Genomic DNA, 18,137 nt, shown 5'->3' with positions numbered 1-18,137 from the left:
TGTCTGATGCTTCTAGAGCAAGGTTGGGCTGAGAGTTTCATCAAGACCTCTGTCTGATCCCGAGTCCAGAAGAGGAAAAGGGAGAGAAAGCATGAACTAGGAAGACCGCAAAGGCTGCGTGAACCAGGAAATCCCTCCCCGATCCTGAGAAGGGAGGCAGGTGGAGGCCATTTAAATAGCATGGGGCTGCAGGCTCCAGGAGCCAGAGGGCAGGCGGGTGGTGTCTCTGAGGCCTTGCTGGGCCGGCCACAAGGAAACAAGGTCCCTGTCTCTGAGCCCGAGCAGTTGGGCACATGGGACAAATGCCAGTCACCAGGCCCACATAGATGAAATAACCAGAGCAAAGTCCCCAGCCCTAGTCTGTAGAAAAATGAGAAAAGCAAGCACAGTATCAAGATTTTTCAAAAAGCTAAATGTACTGCATTTAAAGCACTGTCCCTTAACACTGAATTATGTCTCTATGGGTTCAACTGTGTCCCCCAAAAAGATATGTTGAAATCCTAATCCCCAGCACCTCGGAATGTGACCTTATTTGGAGATGCGGTTAAGATGGGACACACTGGACAGGGTGGGTCTCCTCGTTAAAGGGGAGAGGGCACCACATGGAGGTGAGGCAGAGATGAATGAGAGGGCTGCCACAAGGGGGCCCCCAGAGCTGGAAGAGGCAGGAAGGATCCTCCTCTAGGTGCTTCAGAGGGAGCATGGTCCTGCCAACACCCAGAGTTCGGACCTTTGGCCTCCAGAACGTGAGACAATAAATGATAGTTGTTTTAAGCCCTGTCTGCGGCACTTTGTTCAGATGTGCAGTGTTAAAATGCCCATCTCTCAGGAACAACAGTGATAGGGAGGGCAGGTGCTTTTCCAATGACTTACTTGATAAGGATACAATAGATGAGACCCCAATTTTTAAAAAATATGGTTGAAACTCACAACTCTGGGAAGCACCAAACAAGAAGAGTAAATGAGGGACTATCTACCCAAAAGCTGGATGGAGAGCACGGCAGGGGCCACGCTCCAGTGCCGTGGATGAAAACCTCTTCCGTCTGCTTCAGTTACCAGGTTCAGGGGGCATGGGCATTTTTGATTTGTACAAATACGCTTAGCACCTCTGGCCCCCAGTTCCTGGCACAGCGCTCAGCCCCTGGCAGGCGATAAACAATAACGATCTGTTGAATGCACTGATTCAAAGGCTCATCACAGAAGGATAAGCATCGGGGTGGGATGCGGTAATGCAGGCGGGGCCATGCAAACGAAAGGAAGTACTTTCCATCACACGGACATGTGCAAGAAAAGAGAAAATGTCCTCCATCTTGGGGCCACATTTTCTCTGACATTTTTAGCCAGATATTATTTATATCCAGGAGAGCAGACAGAATGAACAGCCGTCATAGGCAAGATGCGGCTCATCGGAAAGCTCCCGTTCCAAAGTCGTCCTCCTCAGCATCTGACTCCAAGAGGACCTCCTCACCTTAAGCCCAAGCAGGGGGCAGCTCGCACACAGAAAGCAGGTGCTCAGATCTGCGCTGAATTAAACTGGCTCACGTGCTGGTAGAAAACACCTCTCAGGCTGCAAGAAGGAGGGGATGCGAAGCCACATCAAGGCTAATAAACAGGCTGTTTGCAGCATACCACCCACAGCTGCGCGGCCCCTGTGCCTTTCATGGGGCTTGCCTTTCTTACAATTTATTCCACCTGTCAGTCTACAAGGTGGCCTTAGCCTACAGATTTGCAACCTACAGAGAAAAAAAACCAATGTAAGACAGCATCTCTGGGAATGAGTCAGGGGGGAAAAATCAATGAGAGATTAAGCAGATGGTTATATTCACGGAAGCTGAAAGCAAGTGCCGCTGAACACGCAGATTTCGCAACTCCCAGGTGCTAAGACACGCTCCGATTGATTTAGAATAAAAAATGGTTTCTCCTCTCATCCTTGCTTTACTGATCTACTTTTTGTCTTAAGAAGATTTGCCAACCCTGCTGGTTCATCCATCGCCTGCCCTCTGAAATAACTATCACCCTTTATGACCATAGCAAAAATTCCTGCTTCCTTTTAGCTGAAAGTACCTCGGGGAAGCAGTATTACCCCAGCAAAAGTGTATCAGGAAAGACAGCCCAGGCCAACTGGAAGCCACATCTGCAGGCAGAGCCCCAATGACTCCGTTGTCTCATCAGAGGGAGAAGCCACGATCACCAGAAACGACCTCCAATATGCCTGGACCTCTTCTGCCCCAAATGGAAACGCACGTGCACGGCCGGGTCCCCTCCGAACCACCGGGCGCCACCGACCGGCCCCCGCACTGACCTGCTCAGTCTCCACGAAGTTGGACACGTGGCCATCGTCGTTCACGCCGCGGGTGTGGAAGCGAGCGCCGGCGCGCTCGCAGCTGATGCGGGAGATGAGGCAGGCCTTGGCCTGCTTGTGCGAGGCGTACACCGTGCGGATGGACACCACGCCGCAGATGACCTTCAGCAGCCAGTCGCAGCAGCTCACCTGGTGCTGCCTCAGGGGCACGTGCAGCAGCTGGTTCCTGCAAAACAGAGCCCCACAGCGGCTCGGGTCACAGCGCATCCTCCAGGTACCACTGCGCCCAAGCGAGTGGGGAGGGGCAGGTGCACGGCGGGGGCGGGGGAGGCACCCGCAGTGGCCTCGGTGCTGGGGATCCGGGGCCGGGAGGTTCACATGCTTCTGTGATGCCCCCCCCCCCCCCAGCCCTGTGCTCCAAGCAGCAGGGCAGTGGAGGCTGCGCAGTATCAACCGAGGCAACCTTCCCAAAACCACTGCGGGCATCAGTATCAGCGAATGAAAAGCCCGGCGGGGAGTGTGAGCCAACCACCACCTTCCAGCGAACATGGGAGGAGCCTCCCTTTAAACCCCCCGCCTCCACGTTTTTAAATCAGAAATCCCATCAGTAAAAAATTTAATCATAGGTTTTGTAATTAAATAATAAATGATAAAAATAATCATTAAATATATGCGTGCTTATTTAAATGACATACATATCCCATGAGGTATAGACTATCCCCATGAGAGCACTAGGAAGCAATCCAAAATAAAGAAAAAAAGATGGGACAAGGGGCACCTGGGTGGCTCAGTCAGTTAAGTGTCTGCCTTTGGCTCAGGTCGGATCCCAGGGTCCTGGGATTGAGCCTGCGCTGGGCTCCCTGCTCAGTGGGGAGTCTGCTTCTCCCTCTGCCTCCCTTCCCCCCTGCTTGTACTCTCTCTCAAATAAATAAAATATTTTTTATAAAAAGGATGAGACTAAAATAAGAGCAATGAAAGTTCCAGTATTTCATCCCCATATCTGGTGGATTGTTCTGGGGCTCTGGGGACCCCTGGTGTCCATGATGATAAGGATAGGGATAAAAGCCCATTTATGAAGTGCACCGAGCACCACTCTTAAGTGCCTTGGGATGGATTAACTCACTTCATCCTCCAAAGGCCCTATGTGAAAGGTATTATCATTCAGCCCATCTTACAGATAAAGAAACCGAGGCACAGGGAAGTGAAGGACTTGCCCAAGGTCTGGGAGCCAGTAAGCGGCAGCGAGGAGCTGGGAGCCTGCGCTCTTTACTGGCCCCGCCAGCCCCAGGCCTACCTCCTCTCTCACTGAAGGCCCCACAAGTACCAGCCGCACCTGCGCTCGCCACCACCTCCCCTTGCTCGCTCTGCTTCCCCAACACCCACTTGACCTTACTCGGCCCCAGCCGCCACTCTGAGAAGGAGGCGTCGGAGGGGTGCCCGGGCCCCTGACACTGCAGGCCGAGCTCCATTCGGGGTGCTCAGGGGACCCGCACAGCACCTTCCGGGGCCTCTCGGACACTCCCAGGGAGGCAGGAACCTTCCCAGAAGGCTCTCTCCCACAGGGTATTAAGCAAATCTAGATCACAATGCCCTATTTGTTTAAAAAAGGCAGCACTGTTCCTGCCCTAGAGCCTTCCTCAGAGATAGCAGCCTTCTCTCATTTCTTCAGAAGTACCCTGTGAGCCCTGATGTCTCAGGTGGCTTCTCCAAGCAGCAAGGCTCCCAAGGTCTCAGGCCAGCCTCCCCGACCGTCGCTGAGGAACCCCACCCCTCAGGGAGCGGCCACGTGGGGCCCCCTTCTGAGCCTTCCTAGCCACTGTGCCTGTCCGCCTGAAAAATGATGATCACAGGGCACTCCTTTACAAAAACGCATTTTCCTCTTCTGAATCACTCTCCAAAATTCAGATGATGAACCAGCTTTAGTAACAAATTAAATCTGCATATGGCATCAAGGCAAAGCCTCCGGAATATTCCAGTCTCCCAGCCACACAGCTATGGCCGCCATCAGTCACCAGGGGTCAGGCAAAGGAGCCTGTTGCCAAACAGTCGACTCTGAATCCCTGTTTGTAGCCACACTGATCTGGCGCGCTGTATGAGGACAGCTCTTCTCCTCAGAGGAAGGGACCCAGATCTATAAAGGAAAACTACTGTGAGTTTCCTCCCAGGCTCGCATTCCACTGGGAAGCACTTCTCAGTGGGGTCCATCAGCAGCCCGGAAAAACAACCTCACACCGCCCTACACCCCGCCCCCCATTCACCACCCACGTTCCGTATTGACCCCATCTGACTCCAGATGTGGGTCCAGACCTGGAACATGGCACCCCCGAATGGTGGCTTTAGCAACCAAGCCCGTGACTGCTCAGTCGGGGCTGACTCAGTTGTGGTCAGTTCCGTGGGCGCCGCCCAAACACCACACCCAGTGGCCTGGCACCCTCCAGACTGCCGCTTCCTCTCAGCTCAAGATACAGTCTGGCGTCCACCTGGGGCTTGCCCCTTCCCCAGCCCCCCTCAGCCTCCACCTCGTGATCTGCACCCTTCCTGCTGTTCTCTGGGGGCCCCAGGTCTCCAGCCCCACAGCTCGCAGAAGAAAGCCTGACAAAAGCAGTCACAAAGGCCACCCGGTTCCCCAGGCATCCCCTACCGTCCTAAGATGTTGCCAAGGAATGTCACGGCCTCTGAGACCTCTCCTTGCCCACCGGTCCCTGTTGGAAGCGGCTCCGTGGCCTTAGCACAGATAGCGCTCAGAATCCACAGCCCTTGCCTCCCTAACTTCAGCAGACTTCAGGGGCACCAGCTCATCCCTGCACAATGGACTTAGTGATTCACAGAAACACCATCCCCTGGACCTGTTTCTCAGAGAGGGGTCCTCAAATCCCAGGACAGGAGGCACCGTGGTCACCTGGCTGGAAATGCTGAGTGTCCACCCGCCCCCACCCCCCCCCCGCCCAAACTGGCTGAGTCAGAATTGGCATTTGAACAAGATCAGCAGGAGATTCACAGGTATTTTCAAGTTTGAGCACATTACTGCCCCAAGAACTCAACAAAACCAGAGGGTCCAAGAGGGCCTGGGGGTAGGGAATGCCGAGGCGCATGGCAGGATATGGTGAAGGCTCTTTCTCCAAACAGAAGTCGGGCCAGGGGTGGGGGGCCCGAAGCACCAAGGAAAAAAACATTTTTGCAGTGAAGGAGACCTACGAGTTTCTGGGTTTGGGCACATGGAGGGAGGGAGGCAGGCATAAATAAAGGATCTAAATAAGCCTCACCAACTCTGTCTTAGGGCTGGAAAACGGGTGGTTCCAAAGGGCCAGCACTGGAATTCTAAGAACATTCAGTATATGAGGCAAATTGGAGCAATTTCTATGGCACGATTTTCATCATGTCGGCTTGATTCACTTCTCACACGTCTCCTGGCAAATCTGAAGGCTACAGTAGTTGACAACCCAGGCCTGGCACCCGTCAATGTAAGTCACTGCACCACCCCTCCCCAACAGGATTTGCCAGGGTCATGACCCCCAGCGTCCAGAAAGAGCTGTAGATAATTTACATATTTATACAGTCATCCACACCTAGCTGTGTCAATAAAGGAGCACCCGAGTAACCCTCAACATACAGAAATCCAGGCACCTTGGTCTGGGCTTCAGGCTATGTCTTATCACATGATTACATGTCATCTTGGCAGGCTGACTCAGTTTCCCCATTGTCGGAGGAGCTGGTTTGGCTTGGTGATTAACAGTACAGGATCTGGAGCCAGAATGCCTGGGTTCGAATTCCCTCACTTGTTCAAGCCTCAGTCTCCTTATCTGTAAAATGGGCATAACAAACAGACCCTACCTCATAGTAACCTACTATGAGGATTCTGAGTTATTACCAGCAGGGAACTTATTAGAACATGAGCACCGTATATAAGCAGTAGTAAATGTGCGTGCACCAGAGGGTAACCAGGATCGCTGAGAGGACCACAGGAGCATTGAGCACGGCCCAGCACTTAGGAAGACCCGGTAGATGTTGGCTCTTATGCTCTTTACTTATGGAGAGTTTCTTTTCTAAATCTACATTAGACCACTTTGAACACCTTCTCTGAGCCCAGAGAGGGGATGGGGGGTTAGCTTTCTTCTCACTGTGTTGAGAGCAACTGGGCTCTCAGAGGTACCCCAGGATGATGTAAAGCAGAGAACAAGGACACAGGAGCCAATCAGAGCCCGCCCTCCATGTGACCCAAGGGGGACGGGGATGGGGGGGGCGGCAGGGTGGTAGGAGATGACCCAGGGCCCTCACCAAAAGAAGGAGCTCCCCCACTCGTAGCTGTCATGGCCCTGCTTCTGCGCCCGGACGGTGAGGTCGAAGCTGGACCCATCACTGGGCCACGAGAAGTAGAAGACCCCCGAGTTGAGGATCTTCCTCAAGGCTGTGAGGCGGTCCTCCTCCTTGGCCTCCTCCTGTAGAGGGTAAAAGTCGGTGGCGGTGATTTTGTAGATTTCAGCCTCTGGAATTCTGCCCACGGATGTGCAGCCTGTCACCAAAACCAGGAAGCTCAGGGAAGCGCCACCTGGAAGGGAAACAGACAAGGGGGCTTAGCACCACACTGAGCCGGAGCAGCCCAGAGCCGAGCAGGGGACAAGCTCCCACAATGCCACTGCAACCACGCAGCTGTGTTTGCTCCCTTGCAGCCCCAGGAGTCTGTCACCTGAGCCGGAAGCCCAGTGCCTGGTTCTCCGAGGGTGGCCTCTGATCAGCAGCGGCATCACCACCTGGGAGCCCACTGGAACTGCGAATTCTTGGTCCCATCCAGACCGCGGGGCCAGGGGCCAGCCACCTGAGCTGTAACAAGCAGCCAGGCCATCCTGCTGCCCACCAGCCTGAGGGTCACTGGCCTGGAGCCTTCCTGGCCCTACAGCCTCTCCCGCTCTCTGCCACCCAAAGCCTTGCAAATCCGCCCTCTCCACGAAGCCTCAGGCACCACCTGGCTCAGGGCCCCCCAGTGGGGTCAGTCCTCCAAGCTCAGCCACCGGAGTAGCCTCTCGAAGTGGCCTGCTGGAAGACCTCCCTCTCTGCTTAAATCCTTCCACAGCTCCCACCTCCCCCAGGACTGGAAGGGGAACTCCTCCCAGGCCGACCACCCCCGTCCCTCCCCACCTACGGACACCCATGGTCCAGCAGCTCTCAAGGGCTGTCCTCTGTGGCTCCTCAAATACGCCATATGCCCTCACACCCCTGGGCTTTTGCCCAAGATGTTGTCTCTGCCCGGGACGCCCCACCACCATCTGTCCATCAAGGCCTTCCCCACTCACCTTCCCTGCCTCCACCCTCTAGAAGAGCCACGAGCCTTCCCAGTGTTCATCAGGGCCACCCTAGCTCAGTCCCTCCTTTCCAGGAGAACTCCTCTCGGGGAGCCTGCCCTGCTCTCCCAAGACATTGCTATGTGCCCCTCCTACAGGCCAACGGCATCCCTGTTAGCCCTCATACACGCAGAGCTAACAACCTCGTTCCCATCTGGGTCCCCCAGTAGACTGGGGGTTTCTTAGGGGCAGGACTCTGCTTCATTGTTCCATCCCAGCACTACACATGGCAGACGTTGGAGGAATACTTCCTACCTGAGCCCCCCACTCCCCACGAAATGATTACCCCTACCACTGCCCACCTGGTTGCCAGAACAAGGCAACCCCTCCGGGGACCCCACCACACCGTCCGTGGCTGCCTTCTCTTCCGCACCCCCCACTGCACAGGTACTGACAAGCACATGCTGTGGGAGTCAGGGGTGCATGGCAAGGCTCTGCTCTGGGGACAGCAGGGACAGTGCCCCTGCTCTGTTTCAGGAGAGGGCCCGAGAGATCACTGGGGGGACCAACTGGCCTTCAGGGGCTGGCGTGGTTCTGGTCTAGAGGATATTCTTCCCACCCTGCTGAGCTTTAAAGGACCTGCTCCCAGCAAGATCCATTCCCAATGGTCAGAGGTCATTATCTGGAGCCATGGTGGCCAACATTTTAGACACTCTGATAAAAGACCCTTAAGTCCCAGTGTTCATTGTGTCCCCCCCACTCCCTCCTCACACTTGATAAGAAGAAGGGTGCTGCTCGGGGCCAGGACACATCTGGGTTTTTCTTAAAGATGCCTTCATCCAATAACTAGGTCACTAATCCTACCAATCCTGTTGGGGGGGGTGTGGAACCAACGAGGCGACCATATTGGCTCATATCCCACCTCCGCAGGCAGATTATCAGGAAACTACTTTAAAGCAACTACTTTAAAGAATAAGGCAGTTATGCTGTGGACAGTGATCACTGTCGGGGGGCTGAGTTTCTTAAGCAGGATAAGTGTCATTTCTGGAAGACAGGTGGGGTTTGTGTGGGCTTGATGTCCCTGAATTATAGCCTCACAAACACAAACATTCCCAGAGCCTGTGCTCGAACCAATGCCCAGGCATCCCCTCTGCCTCTGTCGATGTGCTCAGAGCAGGGAAAGCGGAGTTCAAGAACAACCAGAGGCGTGGCCAGGGGACAGCCCCTGCGGGCTAGGCTGCGAGCCCCAAAGGGGATTCTGTAGAGTGGGGTCAAGGTGAAGCGTGGAAAACTAAGTCTCTCCACCCAAGTTGTGGAGTGGATTTCGAGCAGCACTTCCTCAACAGCCCCTGCGTGGGGGGACCGAGTCCCTGGCAAGAGTCCCGGGTGGCTCTGAAGACAGTAGGCATTTCCTGTGCAGGGCAGTGGCCCGGGGGAGGCTCGGGAGGGGCGGCTGCAGCAGGCATGAAAACGCTCTTAAAATAAATGAGAATTGGAGCTCCTGAGTCCTGGGACGAGGGGCTCAGGGGAAGGCACAGGTAAATTTTTAAAAATCCACCATAGGAGCGCACTGGAACCAAGCACTTTGATGACAATGGACTCTCAGGTCCTGGTGTTTCCCGGGCACCAGACACCGTTCCGTGACCTTCCTCTCAACAAGCCCATGGGGGGGGGAGGAGGTACCACTCTTAGCCCCATTTCACAGAGAGGCAGATGGAGGCACAGAGCGGTTAAGAAGCCTGCCCAAGGTGACCCAGCGGGGGAGCTGGGATTTGAACCCACTTCCGGGCTCTACCGCCTGGGAAGTTACTCAGACCAAGTCTGCTTCCAGAGCTGGCACTCTTTACCTGGATCCTCGCTGAAGGATGGCCCACATGCCTGACGAGGCTGCCATTTCACACGCGAGGGACTGTCCCCTGGGGGAGCTGAATCATCTGCCCAAGTGCGCGGCTAGTCTGTGTTGGACCCACAGTGCAAAGGTGGTGGGTCTCACGTCCCCGGCTCCCTTGGGCCCCCAGGTCTGGCGGTCTCCAGTCCCACCGGCTTACTGTCTCACTAGGCGTGTGGCTGACTAACGTACCATTTGCTCATCTGACACCACAAGTTTTCATCATTAGTTCAAACGGTTATGAATAATATATTTTCCAGCATATGCTAAATACTGACGTGTAAAAATAAAACTGTTGTGGGCCTCTTTACCAGGATCCAGTAGAATCTAGACTCTGGTTTGATCAAGGAATGCATGAATAAGTTCTTCTTGAACAGATGGGATTTTCCTCGTATTTCCATTCCATGTCCCCCCAGAATTTCATCCTAATGTCACATATTTTGTGCTTCTGTGTCTCTTGATCCTACTGTGCAGCAGTTTGATCCTAACGCTCGAAGTGTTTAGAAGACTTGAGTTATCATTGCAATGATTTTTAGTACAAAATTGGTCAAACACTATAAACACAATGCTTTGCTAAACATGATTTAACATAAAAAATATAAAGATTTATTGGGAAGGTGGATGGGACCTCTGGTTCCTATATCCACAGATAAATATTATTTATTAACGGAATGAAACTAGATCCTGTACCAAGTCTAGTTCTGTTTTTCATTTTTACAGATGTGAACACTAAGAAACCTTGTTCACATTCATAGATCGACGGGCTTCATTATAGAAACGCTGCCCAATCACTCTTCAACGTCCTTCTGAGTTACCTGTTAAAAAAAAAATAAATCACAAAATCTATCCATCAAATTACTATTAATGCCGTCCGCTGATGGCCCACTGACGTTCTCCTCCAGTTTTGTCAAAAGCCAACCGCTGGCTGTCCCCTGACTTGTTAAACTGAATGTCACCCAGGCACCGAGGTGACATGCAGCCTCACCAGAGCCAACAACAGTAGGCGGAACCGGCCCTCTGTCTGGCATCTGTAGGTATCTGCCGCCCAGAGCCACACACCATGAGTGGGGTCAAGGAGTGACCCATTCTGGAGGCAGAAGAAGGTCAGGTGGAAGGGGATGGAGGAGAATGAGAAACAGGCCCCCTCATCACAGGGACATTCTTAGGCAAACAAAGGAGGTGAGGACCTAGGAACAGTTCTCAGAACTGACCAAGTCCGTGTACCGTGGACAGTCTCTGTGACCTCAGAGGAACTGTGTCAGGCCACGGCCTCTCTGGGAGGAGGACCCGGCCCTCCGCAGCCTGGCGCGTGGCTTCCTGTCACTCCAGTCCTGGCATGACTCCCCCTCCCCAATCTTGTCTAGCAACCTTGGATGCACTCCATGTACTACAGGTTTTAAGGAAAGCGTCCTGATTCGAGCCCAGCACCAGACTGTGGGGTGGGGGTGGGAGGTCACTGCCCCCTGGCCTACCTGTCAGAAGGTGTCTCTAGGGGCTAATAGTGGGGCTGGGGGGACTCACCTGCCCCAGGTGTGAAGGATGTCCCTTCGGGTGCTCACCTTGCACACAAGACCTAGGCTTTGTTTTTAGTAAGGCAGGATCAGTTTCCTCCCAGCCAAGAATACCAGGCCTGGGGTGGGGGGAGTGGGGGGGGTGGGGTCTCAGAAGTCATTAGTCAAGGCTGAGTCCAGGGGCTTAAAACCAGGAAGGATCTTCTAGCACGGGAAAGACAAAACTCAAACTTGCTTTGGCCTCAGCAGCTGAGGCTCTGGCCTCTGCACGTCTCTATCGGCTGTGGGGCCTCTGGCCAGTCTCCTATCCTTTCTGGGCCTCAGAGAACAATGCGCCAGACGGCCTCTGGGTCCCTTCCAGCTCGGAGGAACTCTGGTTCCAGGGCTCTGGCCAAAGCAAGAGCACGCCTGGGTCAGAGGTTGCTGGCCGCATTAGGGGAGGTGACAGGGAGGACAAGCAACAGGTCACAGGCCCAAACACACACCAGAGCAGGAAGGGATCACACACACACAGGGACACGTACACCGCTCCAGAGTGCGGACCAGTCCCGCAGCCTGAGCAGGCAGGGTGGGGAAATGGGAGGCGACCACCCCAATATGTATTGTTTGGTGGGGCCGGGGTTTCAGTTTGGGAAGATAAAAAGAGTTCTAGAGACAGATGGTGGGGATGGTTGTACAACAACGTAAATGTCCTTAATGCTACGAAACTGTCCACTTTAAATTGGTTACAGGGGTAAGTTTTTAGGTTCTACACACACACACACACACACACACACACACACACAACCTCGGAGACCTCAATGTCGATTTAGAAATTCTCTCCCTTGAGAGGGTTGCCTTCAAAACCCAACTCCGAGGCCCAGCTGCCCCCAAGCCCCTGAGCCCTGCAGCAACGGGGTCCGTGTCTTGTCGCGCTGTGGCCGTTTGTCATCTGGCTGGAAAGGGCTGGCGCTAGGAGCACCTTGAGTCATGCGCAGACACAACGCTGTTTGTGCGGGGACAATGCTGGGCGTGTTCTGGCTGCCGGGCCTCCTGCTTCCCCTGCGTTGGCACTCCTCTGTTGGCTCAGCCTTAGAGTTCGCCCCCTGGCCAGGTTCGTGCCAATCTCAACGCTGGGCTGCCTAAAGACCCCCTTATCGATCCTGCCTTACAGGACACTCATACTTTAAAGCTGTAGACACAGGACTCAGGAGCTCTAGGCTAGCCCACCCCTGGAGTGGAGGCGCCCCAAGGCTCCCCCCCATACCAGCCAGCTCAGAGTTCTAAATACCCTGCGCCCACATGGCGCAGTTTCAAGGATCTCTTTCGCCTTCCCTTTCTAGAACGTGAAAGCGGCGGCTTACACAGGCTCATGGGAGCCAGCTGTGCCCATCTGTCCCCAACTCCGAGCCGTAGCCTGAAATCCGCCAGGGGTGGGTTAGCTACACCATGGAAACCGGCAGACGCTTCCTATCAGGGCTTTGTTGCCCCCAGAGAGCTGGATGTCCAATATTTACCAGCACAGCACTGGATGTAGGTCGTAAATGACCCTAAGACTGATGAAGGCCACATCATTTCAAGACTTTCTAGAGAACACTGCATACCCCGAATCTCAAGACTAAAGACGATCACATTTCTCTCTCCAGAGACTTTTCATTTTGTAGTGACTGCCCAGCAGTGAGCCCTCCGCTAGCCTCTGCAGATTAACCACCCACCAGGACTCAGTGCCCTGACCCCTACCCCACACCTCCTTCACCCAGAGGGACCCCTCTGTAGGCCAGCCCCCTCCCCCTCGGTACCCACGTTCAGACCAGGTTTATTCTCCCCTATAAATCTCTTAGGAATTATGTAATATAGAGATGAGACGGTTCTCCTGGTTTTGCAGGTGGGAATACAGCCCTAGAGAGATTAATAAATACAGAAAGTGAGTCTGTTGTGAGGCTAGAACTAGAATCTAGGAGGGCCGTCCTGTACAGCTTCACAGGCTGTGCACTACACAACTCCAGAAGGAGGGCCGTCCTGTACAGCTTCACAGGCTGTGCACTACACAACTCCAGAAGGAGGGCCGTCCGGTACAGCTTCACAGGCTGTGCACTACACAACTCCAGAAGGAGGGCCGTCCGGTACAGCTTCACAGGCTGTGCACTACACAACTCCAGCAGACACGATTCATTACAGACCTCACTGTATCCAACCCTTGAGGCTATGAAATAGGAAGGCCGTGAGAGCTTAGGTTAAAAGGGAGTTAAATCCCTGTAATTGTTGGGATAAATTCTTTCGACTGCTATACTCTCACTTTCTATGCTTTGTATCATGTGTGCATCCGGAAGCCCGACTGCCCGGCTAATTGTGGGGGCTCCACCCCCTTCCTGCTGGCATTTCAGGGAGGAAGGAGGGACTTACGGTGTTTATGAAAACCTAGGAACATGAGATAAAGCTTTTATGTAATTTTTGTGCACGTTTCTTAATTTCTAACATGAAAAAGCTATCTTCACTTAGGTAGATTGAAATTCAACAACTTGCCCCATGTTACAAGCCTGAGGGGAAGTCTCTTTCTTTGTACAGAGACCCGCAGCCTAACAAAGTCAAAAGGGAGGCCCATCCCCAACTGGTTTTTCACTCTGCACCGCCCAAACACCCTCAACGGCTGAGGAGAAAACACGATAGCTCTGGGCCGGGAACTTGCAGCAGGAAAAGAAAATCAAGTTAAAGCCACGTACTCCTTCATGTAACCAAAGGGGATTTAAAAAACTGGACGATAAGGCCCAACCCTTCCATCCATCCTTCATATACCCTAGGACTCTTTCAGGAATGTGTTGAAAACAGACCAAAGAATCCTGACATTCCAAAACCCGGAAGTCATCCTCACCCCCTCGGAGAGAGTTATGGCAGCCCCCCCGGAGGGCGACTCTGGCAGGCGGGGCTGGGGGTACTCAGAGGAAGGGAGAAATAGGGGCTGGGGACCCGACAGCCCTCCATGCCAGGGCCATGCCTGCTTGCTTGCAGCCCGCAGAGGCTGTGCGAGCTCACTCCTGGGGGAGGGGTGGGTGGGTGGCACTGGCCTGCAGGAAGGGAGCCTGGCCTTGCCCCCGGGGTGGTGGGGGGGGAGGGGGACAGCTCCCCAGCAGGTGGTCACCTCTCCACATCCTGCCCCGGGTGATTCCATGGAAGCCTGCCCTGACCTTGGGCCAGATGCCCCACAGCCACCTGGGCCCACTCTGACAATATTTCTCAGGGTTAAAGTCAGAAGTGTAGCTAGGATTCAGACTGGGGAGCTGTTAAGAGCAACTCCCTGTAGCCAATCTCAGATCATAGTCCAGGAAAAAGACACTCTCCTCTGGGATGATGGAAAGGTACTGCTCTTCCTGTCCTTGGAAGCTCAACCTTTTCTGTCCCCTCTCAAGACAGAACAGCCCAGTGGTTGACAACAACCCCAGGTCACCCCCTTGAGAACTGCCTGACCTTGGCCAAGCTGCGGCCCTGCGCTAAATCCAGATCTCAGTCAGCCGCAAAACAGATCACTGATTCATGTAGCAGAAAACCACTGCCGGTTATAACTGTAAGATGTCAACAATGGTAACACATCCTAAGAGCCAAGACACTACACTGTAAAAAAAACCTCACAGAACAGACAAAATACAGCACTTAAGTTTTCTGAGCTTCTCTGCCTGTGTGGGGAAAGCGGGACAGGAACAGGCACCCACCTCTCGTGTTGGGAGAACCGAGTTACCATGTTAAAACAGTGCCTGGCACAGAGTACGCACTGTGGAAGGTTAGCTGGCTTCCTCACATCAACGTCGTGGAGGCAAGGGCCACAGGAAAGTTTTGTAACCTCGTTAAAATCACTGTGGGGAAAAGTCCCGCAGAAAACCATGTGGGCAGCACATTTTCAGGGAAAAAGCAAGTGTACGGAGGCTGCTCAGTCTGGGTTTGAATCCTAGCTACTCTTCTTCCCGGAGGCAGTAACTTTACCCCTCTGAGCCTCTTCCCGTTACTAGGAGCAGTGGGAAAGACACAGTATCATATTGGGTTATTTTTAGGATTAAATAAGTTACTGCATATCTAGCCCCGGGCACAAAACAGACATTGAATGCATGCATGTTGTCATGTGGCTACTGAGTGCTTTTCCTACACACTGTTAGAAAATAATCAGTGGCATCAGAGTTCAGGAGACCCCATCCCCTGAAAGAAAAGACCCAGAAAAGTAGTCACAAACAACAGTGCCACTCTGTCGGCTAAAAAAATCCTCGGTCTGGGGACACAGCTGCTGTGGGACACGTGCAGCCCTAGCATGCTCGGCTCGGGGAAAAGCCGTGCGCCCGAATCTGGTCCAGTCCCAGCCATTCTCATTCTGGGGAGCAGGACTGAGAAGGAGGGATGTCACCTGTGCTCTGGCCCGGGCCCTAAACGTCCCTGAAGACACTGGGTCCAGCCAACATAAATGTGGTGGCTGAAAGAGGAGGAAGGAAAGGGTGGCCAGACCCTGAAGGGAGGTCCAGGGGCACAGAGGTGGCAACACAGGGTCCCCACTGGAAAGGCTGCGACCCCCAAGAGCAGCCCAGCTGACAGCTCAGCCCCGAAGGTCTCATAGGAGCAAGGATGCCTGCTTGTTCCTGTGAGTTCTCAGCCTTTTCAAAGTCAGACCACACGGCCCATTTTTCAAATGCCCCCCCCACCCCCCGATGATCGATGGCAGGTGCTTGGGGGCTCTCCTTGCCAACATGCACGCCCAGTCCCGGCTATTCTCCAAGCCACCCCTGTGAGTCCGGGGGCTTCTCACCTCCCGCATCCACCCCTTCTACAGTACAGATCCCTTGTAAACGATAAACAGCCCCCTGGGGGGACCCCCCGTGCACGCACACACACACACACACACACACACACACACACACACACACACACCCGACTTTGGAAGAACTCAGGTCCTGGAGGGCAAACAAGGAAGGTGAGCTTCCTTCTGCCGCCAGCACGGACAGGTGAGAATCAGGCTGCGTTCACCTTGACCTCCTCCCCGGCACAGAGGAGTGGGCTCAGCAAAATAAAGAGACATTTTAGAAGATCCTAACAGCTAAAATAAAATGCCTAAATCCGGCAGTCTTTCCAAACGAATGCAGGAGAGGCTCTGGCCCCAGAAGTCTAGCAGCAGACGTTCTGACAGTTGATCTGTCTGAACGGGTACTTACCAGATCTTACCCTGAGCTCCCCCAAGCAGCCATAAGCATCCGTGAGCTTTCCATACTGGCCTTTAATGACCTCCTTCTCTTCCGGAGCTGGGAGAGAAACACATCACAGACAACATCAGCCTGGGTCTCCTGTTGGAGTTCATTCACTGCACCTTCCCATCTGGCTCCCCACCCACTCAAAAAAGAAAACGCAGAGACAATAGCTCAGCCTCAAGTAATGTGTGTGGAGGCTTTAAGACTAGCGAATCACCGAGCTGCAGAGATTTAGACCTTCCCACAAAAAGCTTGCTCTCTGGAAGCGCCCACAGCTCCCTGGGGGCTGGGGAGGGTAAGGGAGAGGAGGTGCTGAGGTTCGAGCCTGGAGCAGGTGCCTCAGGCCCAGCCCTGGCTGCAGGCTCAGAAGCAGGAGTGAGTCATCGTTACCCAGTGGGGAGGACCTTCCTTCCTAAATATTGTTCACCGGAGGCTCATCCTGCAAGTGCCCACCTGCCCGCAGGGACCTGCTAACTATCGTACAGGGGAGGCTGTGCAGAAGGCCCCCGTGTCCCGGGTACCCCGGGCCTGGGCCCGAGGCATCCCCCCACACCGCCAGCAAGCTATAGGAGCAGAGCCCCCAGGGTCTTCAGCAGTTACCACCAGGGCCCTGGACGAGACACAGCCTTGGCAGAAAGCAAGAGAAGAAAGCTGACCTGACAGAGGGAAGGACCCTTTGGAGCCGGGAGCCCTTGCCCTTCAAGGACACCAGAGACCATCTGGCACGGACGGTGGCAGGCCCTTGGACCCTTCCTCTGAAGAATGTTTCTATGTGCAGAGAACGAAATAGGAACCCGGATGAACCCTCAAAGGAGGGCCTGGCAGACAGCATTAGGGAGATTCACTAGGAGAGCAGTCACCCTGCCTCTGATTTACTGTGACAGATGGGTTCTTAATCTGCAGCAACAGAGGAAGGCCCAGCAGACACTGCAGCTTCCCGGGGGAGCGTCTGGGGGGATCCGTACAACCTACAACTGTGTGCAAATTTTTGGCTGTATTTTTTTATGAAGCTTGGAGCCACTGTTTTTGTCAGAATGGCAAAGGAGTTGGTACCCTGAAGAGGTTAAGAACCAGTTTACTAAGTCACATTTCCCCCCGGTCCTCACAGGAATTGTTCTGATTGATTAGGGTGCTGGGGGGGGCAAGGGGGCATAGTAACCTAAAGCTAACTATGAGAAGGACTGGGGGGGGGGGGCCGTCCCACCCACTCCCTCCGCCGGTTCAGAGAAGGGGCAGCCGCGCGTCATTCACTCGTCCCCCTGCTGCAGCTGTGGTAATAAAGGACCAGACCCACTGGCTCAAAACAATACGCATCCGTGAGCTGACAACTGTGCAGGTCAGAAGTCTCCGAAATGGGTTTTCCTGGGTTAAAATCCGTGTCGGCAGGATTGCATTCCTCTGGAAGCTCTAGGAAAGAACCTGTTTCCTGGCATTTCCCAGCATCTCGAGCCCAGCTGCATTCCTGGGCTCCTGGCCCCTGCCCGCCCCCTTCATAGCCAGCGATGGCCTCACTCTGGTCTCTGCTCCCACCTTTACTTCTCATTCTCTCCCCCTCTCCTGCTTCCCTCCTCCCTCTTTTTTTTTTTTTAATTGTATTTATTTATTTGAGAGAAAGAATGAGCGGGGGCAGGGGCAGAAGAAGAGAGAGAGAAGCAAGCAGACTCCCCACTGAGCAGGGAACCCGATGCGGGGCTGGATCCCAGGACCCTGAGATCATGACGTGAGCAGAAGGCAGACACTTAACTGACTGAGCCACCCAGGCGCCCCCCTCTTCCCTCTTTTAAGGGCCCTTGTGAGTACACTGGGCCCACCCAGGTAACCCAGGACAATCTCCCCATCTCAGGCCCCTTAACTTAATCAAATCTGCAAAGTCCTTTTTGCCACGCAAAGTAACAGCCACAGGGACTAAGGACTAGGATGCTGACATCTTAGGGGCCCACAGATGGCTATAACCCATTTCTCGGA

At 54.0% G+C, this 18,137-nt stretch overlaps 1 protein-coding gene across 1 annotated transcript in view; it reads right to left on the bottom strand.

The window, feature by feature from the left end:
- Positions 1-18,137, bottom strand: part of SYNJ2 (synaptojanin 2) — a 95,125-nt gene that overhangs the window by 53,813 nt on the left and 23,175 nt on the right. Inside the window, exons 2-4 of the mRNA XM_081829208.1 lie at positions 16,140-16,226; positions 6,578-6,848; positions 2,303-2,528 (exon numbers count right to left, since the gene is read on the bottom strand). Of these exons, the coding sequence (XP_081685334.1) occupies positions 2,303-2,528; positions 6,578-6,848; positions 16,140-16,226 (584 nt within the window). The remainder of the gene's footprint in view (positions 1-2,302; positions 2,529-6,577; positions 6,849-16,139; positions 16,227-18,137) is intronic.

This window comes from Leptonychotes weddellii, chromosome 8 (assembly GCF_054177405.1).
Source record: "Leptonychotes weddellii isolate Sample4059 chromosome 8, ASM5417740v2, whole genome shotgun sequence".
Lineage (NCBI taxonomy): Eukaryota > Metazoa > Chordata > Mammalia > Carnivora > Phocidae > Leptonychotes > Leptonychotes weddellii.
The sequence above is the reverse complement of the archived record's forward strand: the minus strand, read 5'-3'. Positions and strand labels throughout refer to the sequence as shown.